Source organism: Pyxicephalus adspersus, chromosome 2, assembly GCF_032062135.1.
Source record: "Pyxicephalus adspersus chromosome 2, UCB_Pads_2.0, whole genome shotgun sequence".
Classification (NCBI taxonomy): Eukaryota; Metazoa; Chordata; class Amphibia; order Anura; family Pyxicephalidae; genus Pyxicephalus; species Pyxicephalus adspersus.
This window is the reverse complement of record NC_092859.1, coordinates 73342624-73366487: the sequence shown is the minus strand read 5'-3', so window position 1 is coordinate 73366487 and position 23864 is coordinate 73342624. Positions and strand designations below refer to the sequence as shown.

The 23864-nt window shown below is 39.0% G+C and overlaps 3 protein-coding genes across 3 annotated transcripts in view; 1 reads left to right on the top strand and 2 right to left on the bottom strand.

Annotated features, from left to right (window-relative positions):
* The first annotated feature begins 1674 nt into the window (after positions 1 to 1674).
* NOP16 (NOP16 nucleolar protein) lies at positions 1675 to 5807 on the top strand. Its single transcript, XM_072400999.1, has 5 exons — positions 1675 to 1834; positions 2922 to 3030; positions 3830 to 3875; positions 4532 to 4638; positions 5354 to 5807. Exons 1-5 carry the CDS (start codon positions 1731 to 1733, stop codon positions 5489 to 5491), a joined length of 504 nt encoding a protein of 167 aa, XP_072257100.1. The 5' UTR covers positions 1675 to 1730; the 3' UTR covers positions 5492 to 5807.
* ARL10 (ARF like GTPase 10) lies at positions 5796 to 14730 on the bottom strand. Its single transcript, XM_072400997.1, has 4 exons — positions 14544 to 14730; positions 10895 to 11063; positions 9146 to 9321; positions 5796 to 6283 (listed from the first exon to the last, which is right to left on the bottom strand). Exons 1-4 carry the CDS (start codon positions 14694 to 14696, stop codon positions 6032 to 6034), a joined length of 750 nt encoding a protein of 249 aa, XP_072257098.1. The 5' UTR covers positions 14697 to 14730; the 3' UTR covers positions 5796 to 6031.
* A 4338-nt stretch (positions 14731 to 19068) lies between these two features.
* CFAP43 (cilia and flagella associated protein 43) overlaps positions 19069 to 23864 on the bottom strand; it is a 35408-nt gene continuing 30612 nt past the window's right edge. The window contains exons 32-37 of the mRNA XM_072398997.1: positions 22967 to 23079; positions 21863 to 22022; positions 21271 to 21435; positions 20987 to 21067; positions 19959 to 20109; positions 19069 to 19350 (exon numbers count right to left, since the gene is read on the bottom strand). Coding sequence (XP_072255098.1) covers positions 19178 to 19350; positions 19959 to 20109; positions 20987 to 21067; positions 21271 to 21435; positions 21863 to 22022; positions 22967 to 23079 — 843 coding nt within the window. The 3' untranslated portion in view covers positions 19069 to 19177. The remainder of the gene's footprint in view (positions 19351 to 19958; positions 20110 to 20986; positions 21068 to 21270; positions 21436 to 21862; positions 22023 to 22966; positions 23080 to 23864) is intronic.

The following is a 23864-nucleotide window of genomic DNA, read 5'->3' as shown; positions in this document are numbered from 1 at the left end:
AAGCATGCATTTCCAGTTTTCAAATTTAGTGAAATAAATTAGGAACAACCACAGTGAGGATGTGTATAAGCCATGATTGTCATCCCCGACCTTAAACAGGGCTTTATTGCACAAAGGGGCAGGCGATGTCCCTACTGTAATAAGCATTCTTTCCTGCTTGATGGCTCTGCTAATCAAGATTGATGGCTATAGATTGCATCTAGGAAGAGAAGAAGGAAGAAGATAGTGGCACCATGTGATTGAATAGGGTCAGGTGAGTATAGCTGAGTTTAGTTCTGCTTCAGAAAACATGCTGTATAGCAGTCAAAAACCTCAGAAATCCATTGTGTGAGTTGGTGATGAAAGTGGCGCCTTCCTCTGATGTGCTGATGACAGGTCCTGGACCCATCATCACTGCAGGGTGGCTGCACATATGTACATCTGTGCCATAATCAGCAAGTATACAGTGCATAATTACTGTTTATGGCAGCAAATAACCACACACCAAGTATAGTTCCAATTTAAAACCGCTTTTTGTGTCAAAATGGATATAATAATTGACTTTCATGGTAAAAAAATGCAATACCATTGAAATGTAAAGCAGATAGTTCATTGAATTTTTGTAGTTGTATTACACAACTGCAAGATTATGCACAATAATAAGTAAAATCTAAAATATAGTGCTAAATAAAATACCTTTTAATGAGCACTTCACAGTCATTTGACCACAAATCCCCTCATTCTTCATTGCGGTGTCGGCGGGTATATAACGTGCCAGCTTTGATGCTTGTGCCAGATGTTGAACCTCTTGGACAAGCGATTTAATGGCGACATGATAAAAGAGAAGAAGATGGTGAGAGAAGGAGCTGAGATAATGATGATGATGTAATGAGAAGATCCAGTTCTTGGTGCTGACAAATGCTGGAGGGAATTTTCTCTAATAACGCCCGAAAAGCTTTGTCATTGGCATCATAAATAGGGATCTGCAGAGGGAAAAGAGGGGATACAAAAGGTGAACATGTTGAAGAATTTTACGGAAAAAATGTTCATATATTGGACAGTACTAAATTCCATTTTATCCTGCAATGCCACTGTAACCATATCCAGCCCTAATAACTCATTCCTCCCCTTCTCACCTTAGCTAATATATTTCTGCTGATTTAAATCTATTTTCTACAAATCATATTTGCTTTACGTTTATCAGTTTTTGTATATTATTTTCATAGCTAAAAAATATATTTTTGCATGTCAATGTTGCCAAAAGAAAGCCTAGCCCCCTCTTCTTACTATACAATATATATATAAATAACACTTTGTTATCTTAGGCAGCAATAAAACGTTATGTGCTGAATAAACAGGTCCATAGTGGAAATGTAAAAGTTGGTCAGCTCTGTGAAGGGGATAAAGGTATGAGATCTGTGACTGTTACAACAGAATTTTTTATAAATCCAAATGGCCAAATATACAGCCAATAAATATTATATGAATAGAAAACTATCAAACATTCCAAAGAAGCTCCCAGCATAACACCTCCAACAGCCTAATTTGATACACGTATTACAATGAATACGAAATGCTGGATAAAGGGCGTTCAATAGTGAAGCCAATGTAAATGTCTATCTTGTGAAGGGCCATTCTCTGGTTCCATTCTCAGAACTACACATCCCAGAAGCCTTCGTGGCGGTGCGCGTGACGTCAGAACTGCGCGCTCGACGTTGTGTCGCCCATGTGTTGCTGGTAAGAGAAGGAAGATGGGGAAGGTGCGGAAAACTCGGAAGAACACGTTTAATTACAGTGTGAATAGGAAGAAACTAAGGCGGCGAGCTAAGAAGAAAGGTGCTCCGAGGATTACATGGTGAGGACTGGAGTGTGGTGGAGGAATTACATGAGGCTGGGTGAGGGAATAACAGAGGTACAGGCCTCGGACTTTAGTAAGCGTCAGGAGGCCACACATAGCTGGAAGTCACCCATCAGTAATCATTCATACTGTGAGCGAAATGTGAGTGACAGCAGGAGAGCTGATCCATAAGTGTGATCGGAATCTCTGCATTCACCTAACTCATTATCCCTATGTAATGTACAGCGCTGCTAGTATGCTGGAGCTATATAAATCCTGTTTAATAATAATTGCAGTGATCTGACAATTCTGGAGGTGCTGTAATAGAATGGACTGCGATTGGAACTCTTGCCAAGTTTGCTGCTGTTTGGCACTCTATTACAAAAACTTTCCTTCATTTCCTGTCCTGCCAATAGAGGGAAAAATGCAATAAAAAACTGAAAAGGTTTCCAGCCATCACCCACTCACATTATTTCCGCCGGAACACATGGACCTGCAAGATTCCCACAAGGGAATGTCAGATTCCCACAAGGGAATGTCTGATTCCCTGTTTTTTTAAATAGAACCCTTGTCTGATAAAGTCGGCAAGATGGGAAGTGATACAAACTTGAGTGGTGCCCCCAGTGTATCTAAGTGTTTTAGACACACACATCAAATACTGTGCAGCCATACCGAGAAGAGGGTATATAAGTGATGTCCAATAGGAATCATTCCAATAGCTCAAATTGTTTACAGAAGTTTTGTTGGGTGTTTAGCGCTATCCAGGACTCACATCAGTTCCTGGTATTCTGATAACCAGAGTGGAAATGAGAAAAAATCTGCAACAGAGATTTCCCTCATTTCTTGTCTAAATGTCAGCAAGACACAATGATAACAGAAAACTCCTGATAGGTTTAAACCTGTCCCTTTACCCAAATTTATTAAAAGTCTGGATATGACATTGTTAATTTGAAGCCATTATTGTATGTTACACCCCTGTATAAAGTGACCCAGCAGACATTGGGCACAAAGGACTGAGATATTCATGGCTGAGCACCCCCACCTGCAATAAATTATACTTTCATGTATTTATTGTCTTATTTAGAGATTTGTGTTTTCCTTGCAGTGATGAGCTCAGGAATGCCTGGGATCCCATGAAATCTGTGGCTGGAAACCTGGCTGAAATGGGCCTGGTTGCAGATCCTAACAAAGCTCTGCCGATACGTCAACCCATGGTAAGTGGTGGTTTGTTTTTCTTTGTGATATGAGACGAAATATATGACCACCCCTAGGAGCTGCCATTACTTATAAATCGTACCTGTAATATAATATCAATAAACAGGAAATGAGAGTGAAGGAATTTCCTTAGTTACCATAGGCCGTATTTTACTCTTCTATAGAGGCGCCTTGGGCAGCACCTTGATGTTCCTTATATAATCCTTAATAAATCTCTCCTGCCAGTATATTGTTGCAAAGGAAGAGCCTCACCCAAACTCTTCTAATGGTTAATAGAAAAAAGTAAATTTGTATTTGACACTGGCACTGGTTATCCCAAATGTCAACTACATAACCTGACATTGATGGAAGCTGGAAATAAAAATGGGGAGGGAATATGCAAAGTCAAGACCCCAATGGAAAGCATTAAACTTTTATTTTATTATTAACTTGACACTCCTAGCCCCAAATTATTTTCTTTTCCTTATCTGCTTGTGTAATGTGGATACTTCCATTTGGACACCCATATCATGCATGCAGTGGATGTCCGCAGAAGCATTCCAGTCTAAAACACTAGTCGTTTGCTATCGGCAACAGAATTCCATGAGCAATGAGGGGGCAGGCAGGGATGGGAAAGCATGTATGCCATTGCAGCAGAGGTCCCACAGACAGGAAGCAAAGCCCACAGTTGAGTCTTAATTTTCCATCACAAAGATGGGCTTCAATGTTTCAAAACACAATAATACATACCGTATGTATGTACACAGTGTGTGTTGAGCAACATTTTTATGCAGCTTTTTGTTTTCTGATTCCCTGCAGATGATTGGTGAACAGAGCAAAGTTCGAAAGCCCTATGTAGTAGAAGGTAAGATGTCAGTCTGGTCTCGCTGCTGTATTTCTCTATATGTAGGAGAGATCTAGGCAAGCTGCCCCTTGGTCAATAATAGAAACGCACGTGAGAACATTGCACATTTTAAATGTATGCATCACCTCTTTCCAAACCATGATACAAAATGCTCCTTTGAGAAGTTTGTAATTTTACCTGCATTACATTTCCTCCTGTAGTATTGCATTCAAAGAATTGTATGTTTCTTTATTGACACTCGCCTTGACTTACCTAAAACTTCTAAGTGGGGCAGCCTTACAGTGAAAGATATAAAGAGGGTTTTAATTTTATAAGCTTGCAAGCACATCAAATAATAACTTGTTTTTATAAAGTGTTGACATTTGTCAGTGCTTTACTGAGACCATAGACATGTCACTAGCCATCTCTCAGACATGAGTGTTAATCAGTATTATTTTACATATTTAGAGGCCTATAAATAATTTTTTTCTTCAGCTATCCGGGCTTTTTGAGTTGCTCAAGCAAGAGGAATACTTGGTGATGCCATCTCAGGATATTCTCCACTTAGGGCTCCCAAAATGGGTCCCATGTTGTGTAACTGCCTTGGCTCTTTAAAGCTGAGGAGGAGATGAAGACCCAGTACTTTATGATACATTTGTGTTCATCTGTTTTTACAGAACTGAAAGCTGCTGCCAGTGTGCCATCCAAAAAAACTATGGGCATCTCTACCGACATGGTTATGTATGTACGTCACATGGTGGAGAACTATGGAGAAGACCACAAGGTACTATATACTGAGAATGATTATACTAAATTAAATAATGAAGTATTTTTTAAAGCCAAAAGGTTTGTGTGTGTGTTTTTTTTTTTGGGATAGACAAGTGAGTAATTGTTTCTCATTATACTCTTTTCTTTCATGTAGACCCAACAGAAAGTGGAATAAAAATATTCCTAGTTTGGTCTAGGACTGAAAAAAATGACCCTTTTTAATCTTTCCCTTTTTTGTAATCTAAAAAACACTGGAGTTAAGCCTTACTGTATAATGAACCCCCAGACTTCCTTTTTTAATATGACAATATATAACTGCTTCTGCTGAGATGGTTTTAAAGTAGCTGTTCCAATGCAGCCTGGTATATATAGTCTGCTGTAGTCTGTGAAGATCTGCTGCTTTTAAGCCAACTAAACAGCAGATTTATGGAATAATTGCGGCATTTTACAACTAGGGTTTTTTTTACTATAGCCATAGTCTAGTAAATTAGCATTTATTACTAGATCATTCGATGCATGTCTGTATCCCAGTCAACCTGGTTTCAAAAAATGTTCTATATATTTATGGTAGTTTTATTTCCACACGTCTTTATAATTTTATATTAGCAAATATTTACATGGTGACTGCTTAAAAAAAAAAGAAATTGTAACTCAATTTTTTTTTGTATCTTAATCACACAAGGATCAATGACAAGCTAATATTTCAGTGAATTGACTTTTGTTATCCGTAGGCAATGGCTCGAGATGAACAGAACTACTACCAGGATACACCGAAACAGATAATGCGAAAAATCAACCTGTACAAGAGGCATCACCCACAGGAGTACCAAGCTCTGATCGAGTCCAGAAACAAAGTGCAACAATCTTAGAAATTGCTGCTTCTCTGTGCAGACTCTTATGGCCCTTCATTCAAGAACAGACATTTTCCATTCTATTACTTTGTTTATGTATGTTGGTTATGGATGGAAATCCAGCTGCAACTCCATTTACCCAAGGCTCATCTAGCCATGAAGTGGAGCCATGACCACTGTTCAAGTCACACAGCTTTTTTTTTTAAAGTTGAAAACTTATCCAGCAAACATTCACTGTGCAAAGCCTTTTTAAACAGAGCCCCAGATTATATCTTATGAATACAATTTATAGATGTGTGTATTTGTAACATTAAAAAGGACATTGCCAAAGTAATTTTTTATTACTATGTTGTATAAACAGGTTTTGGTTAATCCTATAAAATAAGTTAGCAGCAGTAAATAGGGTGGAATGTGTAGGAGGGACCAGCCCTCCCATCAAGTCCCCTCTGAAATCACATTGTGTTACTCATGCCTTTTGTCAGTCCTCAAATGCTGACTTGGTCCTACAAGTAGAAGCTTTGCTTTTCTTGCCAGTAACAGCACAAGTCTGTGTGTCCATCATGCACTTTTCTCTCTTTCAAATGAGGTCTGCCAGCAGCTGTTTTGCAGATGGATGAGATTCTGTTGTGATCCTTTCACTTGGTGTAGCCGTTCTTCAAGCAGTGATCTCACAGTCTGTAAACTGGTACTCTGACCAACTCCATCATGAACAGCGCTGGTTGCTAGTAACAGCACCTCCCTCTGGCCTTGGATTCGATGTAAGGATAATTCTGAGTGAATAGCAGAGATATCAATTGCTGATTGACAATCCTAAGGAAGGGGGTGGAAAAAAAAGCCAATGTTAAAAACAGTGCATGCTGCATATTATTTCGTCATCACATGACCCAACGAACATTTAGCCTTTTCAATCCACAGAATAGAAAACATTCTTTCTCCAACAGTCACATGAAACGGCTAGAACAATATTTTATGTTCATTGGAAAACTTGTCATCACTTTCTTTAACTTAACATCTATTCCCAAGCTCTTCAGGACAGGATCCTCTCCTGTGTCACTGTCTGTCATTTGCAACCACTATTTAATGTACAGCACTGCGTAATATGTTGGCCTTATATAAATACTGTTTAATAATAATACCCAAGACATCTATTCTTTTTTTCTGCAGTGATGCATGGGGTGGCCATTTCAGAGGGCATAATGACTATCACTTCCAAAGCCAGATGATTTGTCACATGCATATCTGTATCCCTGTTGGAGAAAAGTATCCCTCTGGCCTAGCGACTATTCCCACCAGGACTAAAAGTAAAAGAAATTCTTAATTCTTGTCATAAGACAAGGAAAAAAAGGGCCTTCCTTCATGTTGCATTTAGGGAGGAATTAAAGGAGATTCTACCAAACTGAATACAAAACAAAAAACGTTTTTTGACCATTTCCTACTCTAACCAAAAGAAAAAAAAGTTTTGACTGTCTGGATTACCCTGATAAGCAAAGTAAACTTACCTTAAGGATCTGACCTAATCATTTATACCAATCCCTAAAAAGGTGGACAAGATAAAAAGGTTAAAAAAAAATCAGTGGTAAATCTAAAGTACCTCTAAGTAAAAAGTGTCAGATGCCAATTTGTGACAGGAGAGAAAGGGTCATCTACTACTACTAATGAAGGTCCAAATCCTGTGCCAAATGCAGCCAAAAAGTTTTTCCTGGTTGAAGAGCATTTATGTCTGCCTTTCAGTACTAAATGCTCTCTTCCTACACGATACAAAACTTTACTACTGCTTAGCTGTATTTAGGGTAATTCCCAGTATAAAACAATAATCTCTTTAATGGTTAGGTAAAAAAAACAAAACACAGAATAAAAAAGTCTACTGTACAGCCATCAGGTGGCGAACTAGTCTCCATTTCACATATTTAGTTGTGCTAAAAGAAGCTTGATTGCAGAACTAGCATGGGCTAGCACAGAGTTAACTCTAGATACGGCCCAGCCAGTATTCCAGTCCGGCCTAACGACCCCCTAGTTATTTATTGTTGGATGTTACCTGCTATATCATCAAGTTCCTGCACAGTAACCCCAATTACTATGCCTAAAGAGCAGAAGCAATGCGCAGCTACCAGTCTCTGGCAGGTTGACCTCAAATGTCATAGCTTCAACCCTGAATGGACTGACGAATAATTCTTTGTCCAACGCGGCAACAAAGCTCTGTGTTTAGTGTGCAACGACAACAACAGCACTTTCGAGCAGTTGAATCTCAAGGGGCATTTCGATGCTAAGCATGCACACACGTACAGAGACTACACGGCAGAATACCTAGGCTGCTCCCTTGCAGTCACATTTGGAAAAAACCTTGGACACCTTGTTTCTTCTGGCCTAGTGTGACCTCCTGAAATGGCCTAGTAGTTCAAAAAGTTTGCCGAACCCCTGGGCTAGCATATCCAATAGACAGAATTTAAATGTGTAAGACTTGTCACTAAATAGTGGTCAAGGAAGTAGAAAACCAAGGAAGTTCAGAGGAAGTGGGACTTTTAAAGGAAGTATCACTTTGGAATAATTTCACTATAGGGGGGTCATTTTCATTCCATGTATTTCGCAGAACTAGACTGCTTCTTCAGGAATGGATATGGGGTAACTACATTTCTTGTACTGCACAAAGCACTGCATGCAAATGTCAAGAGATATTGGCTCACATTGCAGAGAGGGTCCTCAATATCACTCTTCATAAGTAATTTTATGTAATTTAGGGTTCTATAAAAATTTTGGTGGCAAAATTACCAGCACACCAGCTGAAGTATAAATACCTGCCAGCCAGGGGCCTGCTGTTTGTATGGTTAGTTACCTGCTCATAGGAGCTGTAACCAAAGAATCCTCTACTGCAAGTAAACAGCAGGAAAAAAGATTTGAGGTCACTAACTGTCACACAAAGGGGTTGACAATTTTAATTTATACATACTCACACCTAGTTAAAACACAAGGGAGAAACATACAAAAAATGTAAATTCAATTGGCCCAAAAACAATTATTTGAGTAAACTAATTGACTTTGGGGGCTGCTGGGTTTCCTCACTGCCTGATTACATGAGGCTTATAATCAGAGCCAATCATCTAGAGGTAGTCCCCAAGTTAAGGACATCTGACATACAGACGCCATGCTGCCTAATGTTGAGACAAACATCTGTCCTAATTGCATTTATTATAATAATGTACCTGTCTTACTTACAAATTCAACTTAAGAACAAATGTACAATCCCTATCTCTTATGTAACCAGGGGACTACCTGTATTCCAATCCCATCATTATGGTCTGGAATTCGTTTTTGTGGTTCTCAATTATGTAATCACAGTGGGAGCAAGTAAATAACCACAGTATAGATCTTAAGAATCGGAAGTAACCTATTCCTTACTGAAAAGCTATGCCTGGGATTTCATAGACAACGAAGCCTCCTTCAATGCTGTCTTTATATTAATAAACGCTGTGTGTACTGTTTTATGAAGTTTCTTGTGGTGTTTATTTTTAAATCAAAACACACACATATATATATATATATATATATATATATTACAATAGATGAAATATTACATTTTACAAAAAGCACAATTATATTTTAGATGATTCTGTGTGTTAGTCACCCTTTCAGTTGGAGTACAAAGATTAGTGTAGCAAGCAGCTAGCCAATATTTACCTGCTTGTTGGCCAACACCATCAGCGGTAACTCCGGTGCCTCCTCCAAAAGCCGATGCAGTTCATGTCTAGCCAGCTGCAAGCGCTTGTCATCAGTGGAATCCACAACAAAAACCATTATATGTGCGTTCTTCAGGTACTGGTTCCAGTACGTCCGAAGGTTCTGGCTACCGCCAACTGTGAGGAGAAGACATAATTATTAATCACAGGCCCATGTAGATCCTGTACTGCCATTGGTGGATGGGATAAAAAAAAGCAATTATTTAACGGATTACATCCAGCAATTATCTGCAGTATTGTCAGGACAGTAAAAATTCTATGCTCTTGAAATGCTTTGCCTTCGAAAAAACAGGGCTCACCAAAATTAATAATTTAGAGCATTACACCAGAAATGGGTATTCAGGAACAAAGAACAACAAGAACAAGTGGAACGAGGGGGAATGGGATTATGAAACTGTATACAACAAACTTGTGAAGAAAGAAAAGTCTTTTACAGATGTTTCTAGTCTAAATAACATAGTGGTAGGCAAAGATTTCGAAGTCTCTATAAAACAGTGCATGTGACATTCCCTTGGTGGGAATCAATTTCTGCCATTTAAACACATGAACCTGGAAGATTCCCGGCATTATAAATAGAAAGAGTTGGGCTCTTATATTTTGTTAATCTTTTACACTGTTTCGAAATAAATGTGTTATAGTATGTGGAAATGAACTCCCAATTGTAAATTTAAATAGTAAAAAAAAATCAGTAGAACGCTCTTTGTAATGCAATCTACATTTTTCACGTTCCTTTATCCAAGCCTTTGTTTAAAAAATGTTTCTCTGCCTTGACCTTTAACCCCTTGCTATTGTTGGTTTTTGCATCTGAAGTCACCTAGCACTGTAATTTGCCTGCTTTGTTTTCTGGCACTACAATATCTCATGTTTGCAAGCGGAGACCTCCATCTCTTCTTTGATAGTAGAGTTCTCTTGTTCATGATGACCATGAAAAATAGCAGTCGCTAAGTGAGGAGACAAGTAGAAGGTGGGATTACTACACTCTGATATACAGAATACTACAAGTTTGTTTTTTTTTTTTTACTATTGCAGCACTGACAATGAGCACACAGTGGGGGTGGACAATTGTAAAAAAAAAAAAAAAAAGATATTTTATTACTATACATTTCATTTTCTATAGAGGCTGCCACTGCTCATGCTGCTGTGTAAAAAATGCCAGTTGTCTGGCTCATGTGCTGATGGTTTGGCTTTAATATTGAGCGTCATTGACTCAGATCAATTAGTTCTCTGCAGGGTTTGTTCCAGGTCTGTGAAAGGAAAGTATACCTTGTCCTTGCTGGTGGTTTATGGAGGAAAGCATGTAAAGCCCCTGCTGACCTCTCCTGATCTAGCTGCTGGTCAATAATGCTTATCCAATGGCTTTAAAATGAGCCACTAGCCCAAAATAAGTGGTTAATAAGGGTGTTCTCACTTCACTGCCTGCATGTTTTAAAACTAAAACCAGCAACTGACAGACCACAAGCATTGTCATTGGAGGTCAGCAATGGAAGCCTACACAATTCTCTACCTACAGGTTTCATTCTATTATAGCTGTGCTTTATATGACATGACAGGAACAGTGAATAAATATCCCTAGAATGGGAAAAAAGTAAATTACACAGATTTCAACAATATATATTATACCACTATAAATATTATATATAGTGGTAATATATATATAATATACTAATACCACCCTGATGAAGACACTTACCTTCCAGTAGTTCTATCCTGAATCCTTGGCTGAGAATCTGGGCAGTGTTAAATCCATGAGTAGGTGCTGAGCTGGATCTGGTGGTGTTTGTGCTCAGGGCATGAATTATACTGCTCTTCCCAGCTCCATCCAAACCCAAGACTAAAATCTGCCGATCCAAATACATGGGCTGCGTACAAATGAAAGAGGAAAAGGTCAGGATTGTGCAAGTCTGGAGCTAGAATATGAAAAGACAAAGCTGTCACTAAATGTACTGCAAATGAAGACTAGAGAACAGCAATATCTGGGGTATTCATAACTACTGAAGTACAGCTTTTTACCAAACTAGGTCACAGATAGAAGTGAGCAGAACAGATTGATTGGTCAAAAATTCTGACCGGATTCAGAATTTCTAGGTCAGAATATTGAATTCTTTAAAAAAAAGTTTTGTAAGAAAAAAAAAAAAATTTGTAAAATGATTTCCTTTGTTAGAAACCTTGAACAGAATGTGGGCAGTCTAAATCCAGTTTTTGTTCTATTCTAGTCTAATTGTGCTGAAAAAACAGGTGAATTGTCATATAACTGGAACTACTATGATTTCACTTGGTTAACAGTCACAATGTGGGATTATATTGCTATTATATTATAGAGTGCCATCAGTTATTGTAATATAATATTATATTATAATTGTGATGACATTCTGAGGCACAGTTATATAATAATAAAATATAATTGTGACAGTCAGTTATTGTATTATAAAGGGTTGCACTGATATCACTTCTAACATTGGCTGCAGCCCCCAGAGACAGTCATACCAATGGAGAAGTCAATTTATGATTAGATGGTCTCGTTTTATGGTGAGATAAGTCTCATCATTGGATAATATCCAAATGGCAATAGCAAAACTGCCTAAATTCCAAGTTTTGATCTGAGATCAGAAAATACTCAAATTGATCAGCAATATTCAACCACCATCACTCACAAAAACAATTCCCTAAATGTATTTAACCAATTACCTTATAGCATCTAACTTGACCCTGAGGTCACATCCACCAGAATAATTCAATGGATGCAATCAGTGACAGATATCTGGCACTCCCTCCAATCCCAATACATTTGCCTCTCCCAGACTATACAGAGGTGTGTACATTACGGGAAGACAGGGACTTGGGTGCACACAAAATTCAGATTTGCTATATGGGTAGTATCTAACTTCTATTAGGTGATCCCTATCCCAGGTTTTCTGTAATCTCTGCTCTTTGCACACACAACCTTTTGTTTTTAAACAAATTTGATATGTTGTTTGCTCAGCTGTTACAGGCTGCCCTCAGGTAACTCCATAGGCTGTGCTATCAGTTTTATGACTCTTTTACACTCCACACTTACTTCATGTTTACATCACAAAGGTGAATGTACAAGGGTAAAAAAAGGTGGCACCACAATTTGGTATCTGCAGTGCCACAAAGATCAGTGCAGTTCTCTCTTCTTGCTTACTAAGGCTGTTTTCAGAATGGGCATTTGTGAGATGTCAGATGATAGATGCCCAAAATAAATGGTCATGCTCATTCCAGGTGAAAATCTGACATTTGTAAAGCAGTACCCGAATGCCACTCATCAACCTGGGTGGACTGATGACCAACTGATCAGAAATGACTTTACTTTCCCTCTCCATAGAACAGGATAGCACTGGGTTACAGCAGTTTTTTGATCATCTGTCACTGGAAACGATCATGAAAGAATATAACAGTGATCTGACGTCTGTACGGGGCTTTAAAGTTCTATCACATAACTATGCTTCTGAGGCATTGAAAGCTGGGCCCCTAAACAAATTTATTTTAGGGCCCTGATCTGATTTACCCCAAACCACATCTATCACTGATCCCACCTTACAGACTACAGGGCACTATGGAAGCCAATCTGTACAGAGCGATCATCTGAATGGACTGCTGACTATACAGGATGGGTGGTAAACATTTGGAGAACTGCTGACACAAAATGAGAGTCACACGGACTCCAACTTTTCTTTGTGATGTCTTCAGCTTTATTGCACGGAAGCTTAGAATAGGAAAACCTTTTATCACTCTGTAGAAAGCCCATTATTTTCTATTCTTCATACAACCAACACACTGATACTTCTCCTCAGTCACTTTGTACTGTTATTTTTTTTCTTTGGGACGGTTTTCCTTGTCAATCAGCTTATTCTATTTATCACATGTGACCCCCCAATGTATTAGTGAATTCTCTGCATACCTCTGGAAAGAATGAGCTGCAATGTGCCTGGTACATTCCTGTCTGTCCATTTAGGATGGTGGAAGATTATTATTATTCACCCTTTAACATATTACACAGTGCTGTACAATAAATAAGGGTTACAGAAGACAAACCTGAATAATAGACAAATACAAAACAAAGACACCGGAGGAGGAGAGGACTTTGCCCAATACAGCTTACTATATAAGAGGTGGAAGGTATCACACAATAGAAGGAGGGATATAGATTAGTGATTGATTAGGAGACAGAAAAAGACGAATAGGCAATTTTCAAAAATGGGTTTTAAGAGCTCTTTTACATATAGAGAGTAGGAGAAAATCTAAAAGGATGAAGAAAGCCCTAGAAAGGTCTTGGAGCTGTGCGTGTGAGGAGGTTATGAGCGAGGAAGTCAGTAGTAGGTCATTGGAGGAGCGAAGAGAGCGGCTAGGGGCGTTTTTTTCTATCAGGTAAGAAACATGGAAAGGACAGGAGCTCAGAGGGATTTAAAAAAAAAAAAGCACAGGAGCTTGGATTTGAGGAATAGGTTGGCCATATTGCTTGAGCAAGGACCATGGAGTTTAGTTTTACCTAAACTGAAACCCAAATCTTTGTCAATTTTCCCAATTACTTCATACACAGTCCTTGCATTACCAACACAATGTAGCATTGATGTCAGTTAGACACAAAGGTATTACATAGCTATGGAGGTTGTAAGGTGACATTTAGAAAGTACATTTATTTTTATATCAAAGAATCTAAGTGGCATTAGCAGCAGTCACATCCTCAATAAAAGTTCCCTATTAGTATTCTGTCTATACTTGAGCCTCTTATCAGTGACATCCTGCAACATTCCAGTCACTTCCTGTGAGCCCAGGGTGTCATGGCCACTCCCAGTGGGTGAATCAGTTGTGGACTGGCAATACTGTGGTGCTCCTGGTAGAAGACCGGAGATAAGAGCTACATGGAATAAATTCATTGTAATATTTACACTGAAGGAGGTGAAGAGGAGACTCGGTCACCACAATATGGCTGTGACAGGAGCACCAATTCCCCACTGCAAGTGTCTGCAAACATAACAAACATCTGATAAATAACACAAAATAATTTTCTTAGCTGTTTATTAGGGGAAACTTTACCCAATATTATTCCAAGGACTATAAAACACCCCAAATCTCTGTCATCATTATGTTGTCACCTCAGGACAGGAAGAGATTACTGGCACAATCACCAACCTGGCAACCAATCAGCTTCTGTCATTCCTACTGTCCCTGGTTGAACCAATCAGAACTCTGCTACTATGAGAATACATGAACCCCTGTGGTGAGGTCACAGTGACTGATACTGGGGGCTCCCTGGTGCCCCCTATGTCACCCCTCGGCACGGTGTCTATACAGCCAGGGCGAGGTCTCCGGCAGCTCACCTGAGTGCACAGCGGGCTGTACTCCAGCTGGTACCCCGGCCTCCTGTACCTCCTCCGGCCCGGCATGTACCGGCTCCAGGCAATGAACAGCACTGAGCCCAGTGCAGCCACCGCCGCTCCGATCACCATTGACAGGTTCCTGAGAGCGGCCATCCACCCAGCACCAGCGGCACCTCCAGCTTGGACCCACCCGCGTCTTACGTCACGACACGCGGCCACGCCCTGGGTGCATTTTAAATACTCTTAAAGGGACCGCAGCCTTGGGGAGATAGTGTGCGCATGCGCGGATGGTTCTGCGCTGATGCTTTGCATCTTCCACCTCCCTTGTAATTACTGTCACAGCAATCACAGACACATAATGACTTTACTCTCTTTGTGTGATGATCAGGAGATTGTACTCTGATGTTTATGAAGTCAGCACAGTCATGGTGGAGTTTTGGTGGAGAATTATTAGAAGAGAACATGATGAAAAGGCTGCAGCTATTACTTTGTGTGAGATGATCATCCCCACTGTGCTCCATGGAGCTGCTGGCAGGGCAGACAATCATTTTACCTATGTAAGGCAATTGATCTTATCAATACTCCCCAGGGGCTATTCCATACCTCCAAGAGACCAAAACCTGTAATGATGTCATGACCCACAACATAATCCCTGATCCCCATACATGGAAGGTGCAGGTAATTGTCCCAATATTACAGCAGGACCCAGGGGACATTGAGTATAACTGGGTCCTTTGGGATTTTTGGATAAAGGCGTTGGAAAGTGGAACCAGCCCATACAATGGGGACACAATCATCTGACACTCCCAGAAGTGTTCAATGCTGGGTGTAAAAATACAGCTCTGGTATTGAGGGACAATAGGAGACATAAACTACCGGAGAGCAGAGTATAATACATCCTCTATAGCAGGGAACTTCCATATCAGTGTTTCTCAACCTTTTTAACACACAGGACCCCTCCTATAATTTTTATATCCACAGCAGTATATGGGAGTGTGGGTCAGGAGGAAGAATGTCTGCTTCATTGCTGGCCATTGAGAAAAATATCACCAATACAGATACTAAAAAAAGATTATTGGTATCGGGTATACTGACCCGAGAGACACAAACTACTCACTTCTGAAGGAACCCCTAGCAACCTGTGGCCTGGTTGTGAAAAACATTGCTCCATTTAGATACAACTGACTGGGTAAACCTATTATGAGGGAAGTACAAAGGTTGCCTTTGCTCGGCTCCTTCTAAAAAAGCTAATTGCTTTGATGATATCCTTCCTCGTGTCCAGACTTTATGAATCCTTGATCCTCAACAAGAATTCAGATCATAAAGTCAGAAGATCATATTTACCCAATTCTAATGGGTCAGGAAGAGGCAATGGGGGTTATGAATTGGCGTCTTTTGAAACTCTTAAGCTTACTTCCTGCCTTCCCATCCTCCATGCCCATTGGGGTTTCCTTTGACATCTGTCATTAAATTGCTGTGACTATACACGGTATGGGTTCCAGATGAGGGAGATGGGTGCTGTTAGTCTAACAGGGTGGGGGCTCTGAAGCAGAAGCTTATAGCAAGCTAATATAAATACGTGGTCATACCCTAATCACTTATCCACTGGTATTTGCAAAAATCTTAAAGCAATTTGTGTTATATAAAATGAAATTATAGGGAACAAAAAACATGACATATATGATGATGTATATCACTAGCAATAACACAGCACTGTTTGTTTTTCTGTTAATATAGCCTTATGTCCTGGTAAGCCTGGCAGGAGCCTGGCTGTTCAGAATTTACATCTACTTCATAGCTCATATAAAGTCATGAAAATAGATTGTATGCTGGTCCCCCTCCTACTGTATGCTGCTTCCCCACCTCTTTGTAAGCTCCTCTGGGCAGGGTCCTCTCCTCCTGTTTCACTGTCTGTATCTGTCTGTCATTTTGAACCCCTACCTAATGTACAGCGCTGAGTAATATGTTGGCGCTATATAAATACTGTATAATAATATGTGGTCATACAAACATTGTGATTATTACCTTCATTTTCTTAGTCTTACTATCACTTTCCTTTTACATGTGAGATGGGTTTCTAAAATATGACTATGCAGTCCAGTAACACTGCAGCCAGGCCTAAGGCTCCTAGCAAATCCTTTCATATATTTTTGTACCTTCATGAAGGGTATTTTTATTATTAATAAACAGGATTTATATAGCGCCAACATATTACGCAGCGTTGAACATTAAATAGGGGTTGGAAATGACAAACAAATACAGACAGTTACACTGGAGGAGAGAACCCTGCCCCGAGGAGCTTACAATCTAGTAGGTGGGGGAATTTACACACAATAGGATGGGAGGTATGAAGTGGTGGGAAGTAGTGACAGTTTCAAAAGACAGAAGATGGGTAGGCAAGTTTAAAAAAATGGGTTTTGAGTGCTCTTTTAAATGAGCAGAAAGGGGGCAAGACGAATAAGACGAGAAAGACCATTCCAGAGAGTTGGGGGCAGTCTCTAGAAAAGGGGGAGTATTTTTTTTTACCATGTCAGAAATGTAAGTGGGACAATAACTGTGGAGGGATTTGAAGGCAAAGCACAGGAGCTTGAATTTTATTCTAAGGTGAAATGGAAGCCAATGGAGAGAATTGCAAAGAGAGACAGGGTTAGAGTCCACTTAGAGTCTGGTTAGTGGAGTACCAGAGGAGGAGGTTACAGTAGTCCAGACGAGCTTGATACGATGAGAAGAGCATGTACAATTTGAGTTTGGTGGTGTCTGGGGACAGGTAGGGGCGGATTTTGGAGATGTTGAGTAGGTGAAAGTGACAGGACCTGGAAATGTTCTTAATATGGGGGGTAAATGAAAGGTGACGCCAAGACAACGTGCCTGAGGGATGAGTAACAGTGTTGTTCACAGTTAAAAATATGTCAGAAAGGGGTTTTGAATTTGAGGGGGCGGATAATTATGAGTTCTGTTTTATCCAGGTTGAGTTTCAGAAATCTGTCAGACATCCATGATGATATGGCCGACATGCAGCGTGAGACCTTATCCAGGACTGAGGGAGACAGGTCAGGGGTGGACAGATAAATTTGAGTGTCATCAGCATACAGATGGTACTGTAAGCCAAAGGAGGATATGAGACTACCCAGAGAGGAGGTGTACAGAGAAAAGAGAACCGGTCCAAAGACTGACCCTTGGGGAACACCAACAGGGAGGAGAGTGGGTTTCTCTGTATGTTTTTATTATGTTTGTTATTGGCTTCTTTCTATGTCTCTTTTTGCATAGTTTTTTATCCCTAATTATTGTACATTCAATGTTGGCCTTTTGTATCTTGTTTGTTTTCTTTTTTAATATTAATAAAAATACATAAAACAATAAAATAAATATACTAGTACTATATTGTTTTTATACAAATTAAAACAATGTAAGATTTTAGAGGATCTAACATTTTTATCATTATGTTATACATTTGATACAGATCCCAAGGCAGGGTTTAAATACAAGGCAGTTGTGGTAAACAAGGGACAGAGACATGTGTTTTCAGTTGGGATGGTTGGAATTTTTACATCCTCCTGGGGTAATTTGGGTGGGTAGCAGATGTCAAGCGTTTATGGGGATTGTGCTTGTAAATCTTCTGTCTTTTATCACATGGTCAGTTCTCCTTTGGCTGTGCTTTAGTAATGTATACAATGTGTTACCTCTGCTTGTGTCAGTGACTGATGCACCAATAGGATTACAAATAAGCAAAGTTATTGATTCTATTTGTGAAAACTATGTGGACATAGGAACTTGCTGATGTAAATTATTAGTAGTTGTCTCCTACATATTGTAGTAGACAGAAACACATGATTCTAAATTTAGGGGATAATTAGCATAATTTATGTCCTGGAAAAGAGGATATTGGGCCTGGATAAGTCTGTAAATAGGTGTTTTGCTGTATATTTGCAGCTCTATATTTGGGATCCTGGAAGGAATGAGTGGGCCAGGCACTCCATCCCTTTTCCAGTCCAAAGGCCATTGATAAAAATGAACCTGCCTTTGAGTCAGGGGGAGGTTGTAGCCTGAGGCCAGGTGTGAAAGAAAGGCAGTGAAGCCTGTGAGTTGGGAGAAGGTCTCCCACAGTTTAGGTCTGAGACAGGAGGCTAAACTTGGTGTTTTTTTTTGTCATGCATGTCAGAAGTATATTGTAAGCACTTTCTGAAACAATCCTGTAAAAGCCAATGCTGGTTTTTCAGATCAATTTTATTATTCTGCATTGTTGTTGTGTAATTTTCTATGCTTGGCTTGAGGTTATGACAAGGTTATTGTGAGACTGATAATATTAGTTTTGGTTCTAACATTTTTTTTTGAGTAACAACACTTACTAACCCCACTGTATCAATAATGAAGCAGCATTGTCACTCTATGAGAGGACTACAAACACTCCCCCTAACCTATACTCCATATCATATAGGGATGGAGCTCTTTAGTTCTCAGAAATAGCTGGAAACAATATAACAGATTACAGTCAGTGCAATAAGAAAACACAGACACATGATAATTTTACCTATTTATTTATGAGGGGTGAACTGTTTTGCACTGCATGCCTTGAAATGATCAAGCTAGTGAGACATAATAAATACGAAGTTTGTGTAATCTTGGGTTGGTGACGCTCAGTACTCCATTTGGACTAATGCTGGGAAGGTTTTCATCCTCAGCCGATCAAGATCGGTGCGTTGTAGAGAGATCTCCTGTGCTTGAGCCTTTACCAAATCCACCAGCTTCCGGCGCTGTACAATGTCTATGTATCTCTCCCTTGCATTCTTCTCTGCACTTTGCTCTACGCCTGAAGGCAACATGAAACCATGGGGAACAAACCATTAGCCATGCACAGCAAACTCTTCGTCATGGATAACAAACAATCAGTAATAAAAAACATTCAATTAATATATGTGTTTTTTTTCATGCCTGATTACAATGATAACATGCTAAATAAGGGTATGGCTACAGTCAGGAGGGGTTAAGACTTCATGTAATGTTTTATTGCTGCCTAAGTCCCCAAAGAAATATTTTCCTCAACTCCTGCTGTGAAACAAGAAGTGTCCAGGGCAGAAAGTGTGCAGAATTTGCTTAACGGGGACACACACAGCAATAAAAGCATATTTTAGCAGCGCAGGGTAAGGTGTTGGATAGGACATTAGTGGTTTCCTATGGGTAATAGAATTTGGAAATTCCAACCTTTCCACACTTCGTCCATAACTTTGGTAATAGTTGGCCTTAAGGTAAGGAGTATATTCACTAGCTCTGGTGAACAGATTGCTTGTCTGTAGGATTCTTCACACTCATTGGAACAGTGCTTCTGGAAAGGACACTTATCCTTTCCAGAAGAATAGGTCAGCATGGTCAGCCATAGGTTAATAAAGTTTTCCCTTGATTCCACATCTCAGAGCTTACCAACTACATCATATATATGTTTCCTTTCGGATAAGGAGACAAGCACATCCTGAAGTTCCTTGTTCAGTTCCTCATTTGTTTCCTTTTTTTTGATGGATTTCTCTAAATCCTCATTCATTTTTCTGTAGTGCTTCATATTTTTCTCATGTTGCTGCAACACAAAAGAAGAGTGTTAGAAAATATCTGCACATATCTTACACGACCACTACAAAAAATATGTATGTATAATGGTTCTAATGGGTTCCAAACCATTTCCAATAGATCCTGAACTGTTACATCACCTCATCATCCCTCGTCTAGACTACTGTAACATCCTCCTCTCTGGTATTCCACTAACCCAACTCTCTCCTTTGCAATCTATTAGTTTTCTTCATTGGCTTCCATTTCACCTCAGAATTAAATTGAAGCGCCTGTGCTCCTTCATATCCATCCACAGTTCTTGTCCCACTTACCATCCTGACCTAACACACAAATTCACCCCTAGCTACTCTCTTTACTCCACCAATGACTTACTTAATGAATATTAATGACTTCCTCGCTCATATCCTCCTTACATGCACGGTTCCAAAACTTTTCCAGGGCTGCCCCAACTCTCTGGAATAGTCTTCCTAATTCTATTCGGCTTGTTCCTACTTTCTGCTCATTTAAAAGAGCACTCAAAACCAATCTTTCAAACTTGCCTACCCATCTTCTTCTGTCTCTTAAACTCTCACTACTTCCCACCACTCCATAACTCCCCTCATATTGTGTGTTGCTTCCCCCACCTCCTAGATTGTAAGCTCTTCTGGGCAGGGTCCTCTCCTCCTCCTGTGTCACTGTCTGTATTTGTCAGTCATTTGGAACCCCCATTTAATGTACAGCGCTGCATAATAAGTTGGCGCTATATAAATCCTGTTACTATTATTATTATTATTATTATTAATAATAATAATAATATTAATAATAATAATAACAATAATAATAATATTAATAATAATAATAATAATGGGAAACGTTAATTTTTTATGTTACTCATACTTTAAACCTACCTTCTCTTCGACTTTGAGAGTCTCTTCCAGGACCAGGATCTGGTTAGCTATACGCTTGTCGTAATTTGATTCATTGAGGAACTACATAATAAAATATATAAAACATGCATGCTGATTATTATTACTCGTAAAAAGTACACATCATTTCTTTCTGCACTATTGCATTCATCACCATTTCTGGATTTAAAAAATAAACAAAAGCGTACGGTAGATTTATAAGTACTTATAACCTTGGGGTATTTTCGTAATTAATGTTTATATAAAGTAATTCCAAATCCCCTTACAGTCTGAATGTCTTTAGTCACACGAAGCATAGTGATGTCCCTGGATTTCTTTTTCAAGTCTTCCATCTCCATCCGGATCTTCTTGTGTTCCCACTCAAGCTGGAAGATTCCTTTTCGGAAGTCTTTGCTTTCCACCATGATGGCGATTTTTTGTTCTCCCAGGCCCTAAAAAAATAAATAGAACAGTAAAACAAATAAAACATTGCTATGTTAGTTATCATACTGTGCATATGCAAGTTGTACTTGTAAGTTGCCCTTGACTAGCAATATAAAGGACAAAGTACTTGCCAGCAGTTAACAGTCCCCAGTAATGCAGGGATGTGCTGTGATAAGTGAATGACACAATAGTTATGTTCCTTTAGCAGGTGGCTCCATAATGCTCTGCAACTGTTGTAGCCAGTGCTGCTTTTTTGTTTTAAACACCATCCATCTAGGGCACTATTTTTTTTTTACTTTGCTATAAGTTGAGTTTTAACAGTAAATGTATTAATTCCTAACAAGTAAAACATATTATAATAATCTGACAGCCATAATAAATGTGTGTTTCAGATCTTTCTTACAGACAAGTATTCTTACTACGACTGTCATTTACCCTTATGTTGCTATTCAAATCTTCAATCACAGTCCTGTGCAGCAGTATTGCATCAGCATAATTAGGCATTAAATCTGTATTTTCCACTTCCACTTGCCCTTGTTTAAGTATGAACTGCACAGTCAAATCCAACAGAAACTTCATTTTCTCATTTCGCAATCTGTGTTGGTAGGATGAGATAACATTGATAAGATTTATAAAAGGTTTATAGTTATGAACCAAAAAATACCACTGGGTTTACACAATAATGCCGACACTAACCAAACAGATCCTACTTTACCTTAGTTATAACAATTTAGGATTCATTTGGATGAGCGGCGATGGGCTGCAGCACCTTACACATTCCCGAGTCTGATTTAATAAAGCTCTGAAACGCTAGAGAGGATACGCTTTCAACAGTAGAATCTGGAATAGAGCTGGTCCAGCATTGAAAATGTTTGCTAATATATAGCAAATTACTTTTAACAAATCCATTCCAGATTTGCTGGATCACCCAGCTTCACTGATGAAAGTGTATCCTCTCCAGCTTTGTAGAATTTTATTAAATCAGACCCATTGTCACTGTCTTTAGCGTTGCCCTGTAATCATCTCCATCTGACACTATATGGGCTTGTATTGATGTACCGTAATTTGGGATTGTATTCATGGTATTGGTCTAATATTGGTTTAAAAGATTCAGAATTTATTGCCAGGTACATTTGACCTTTTTGATTGAAGGAAATAATAGCCCATATATAAAATGCCTTAACATTTAGATACAAACACATACATTTCGACCAACATAATGGAGCTAACTGAATAATCCATATGTAGAAAAGCAAATAAATATAAATAAGATAAACATGACATCAGCTATAAATAGCCTCTCCAATCTGATTATTTGTTTTCGGTATAGCAAAGGGCTACCTGTGGGCATGTTGATTTTACATTTTGGGCTACAGGGTCTTTACTACTGGAAGAAAGATTTATTGAATGACAATTTAATAACTTATCACTTGAAAACAGATCAGTGATCTTTCACTCAGTGATGGGCTCTGTGAAGACAATAATTTTTACAACTTCTTTGAATGTTAAGTCCACATTATTACATCATAATATAGTTACATGTTAAGATCTTGCATAATATTCTCAATGTCTTGCCGTGTCTTCTCATCCTCTTCTATCCGCTTATATAGGAACTCCTGCATTTCAGCCAGGATCTGTGCCTTTCGCTTTACCTAAATCAGCAGAAACCACAAGTATAATTATTATGACTGACACATTTATCATACACATACATAAATAATTTAAATATTTAAAATCCTACCCTATTCTATCACATGACTTGATAATGTTTGTAAGTAAATCCATAACCTTTCTTGTCATTTTGATTTGATAATTTTTTTATTGGGTAATTATGTACCTATAATGGTATTTTAAAAATGAAACAGATGATCACAGATGGTAATATGTTGCATTAAACACCAATAGAATTAAAAGGTGTTTAAAAGTGACTATAGCCCCAAAACTGGCCCGTGTATGGTCAACTTATGGCATATAAGTAGACTATGTTAATTGGCTTCCCCCCCCAAATTCGCCCATGGCATTGGCATATGTTAATGACACTTGACTATGGTAGGAACGTTAGATTCTGATACCTTTGAACTATATATAAGTACAAGTAATAATAAGTGTACACTGTGCATGCATTCAGCAAGATGATACAGTGAACGCATTGTGCCAGTGTATGCCCAAATCAGTGTGGGGGTTTGGTGGACAAAGTGACCTAATGCTAAAAAAGGTAAGTTAGTATGTACACATTTCCAACTACTAATAATATCCGTCATATTGTGCTACAACCTTCTTTACAACCTGTCCTATGACTTGAGATGCCTGGTTTCAAGGGTCATTCTGATTAATCAACCATTTTAACAGTCAGGATATTCAAAACGTAAGTAGACATTTACATTTATTGGGATCCACGTATAGCCAAATATTACTTTAGGTTGGACTGGCCCTTTAT

Coding starts and splice junctions, on each gene's coding strand:
- NOP16 (XM_072400999.1), top strand. CDS start 1,731: ATGGGGAAGGTGCGGAAAACTCGGAAGAACACGTTTAATTACAGTGTG. Junction 1,835..2,921: donor GGTGCTCCGAGGATTACATG/GTGAGGACTGGA, acceptor TTTTCCTTGCAG/TGATGAGCTCAGGAATGCCT. Junction 3,031..3,829: donor TGCCGATACGTCAACCCATG/GTAAGTGGTGGT, acceptor GATTCCCTGCAG/ATGATTGGTGAACAGAGCAA.
- ARL10 (XM_072400997.1), bottom strand. CDS start 14,696: ATGGCCGCTCTCAGGAACCTGTCAATGGTGATCGGAGCGGCGGTGGCT. Junction 11,064..14,543: donor ACAGCCCGCTGTGCACTCAG/GTGAGCTGCCGG, acceptor ATTTGTACGCAG/CCCATGTATTTGGATCGGCA. Junction 6,284..9,145: donor TGGTGTTGGCCAACAAGCAG/GTAAATATTGGC, acceptor CCCCTTCCTTAG/GATTGTCAATCAGCAATTGA.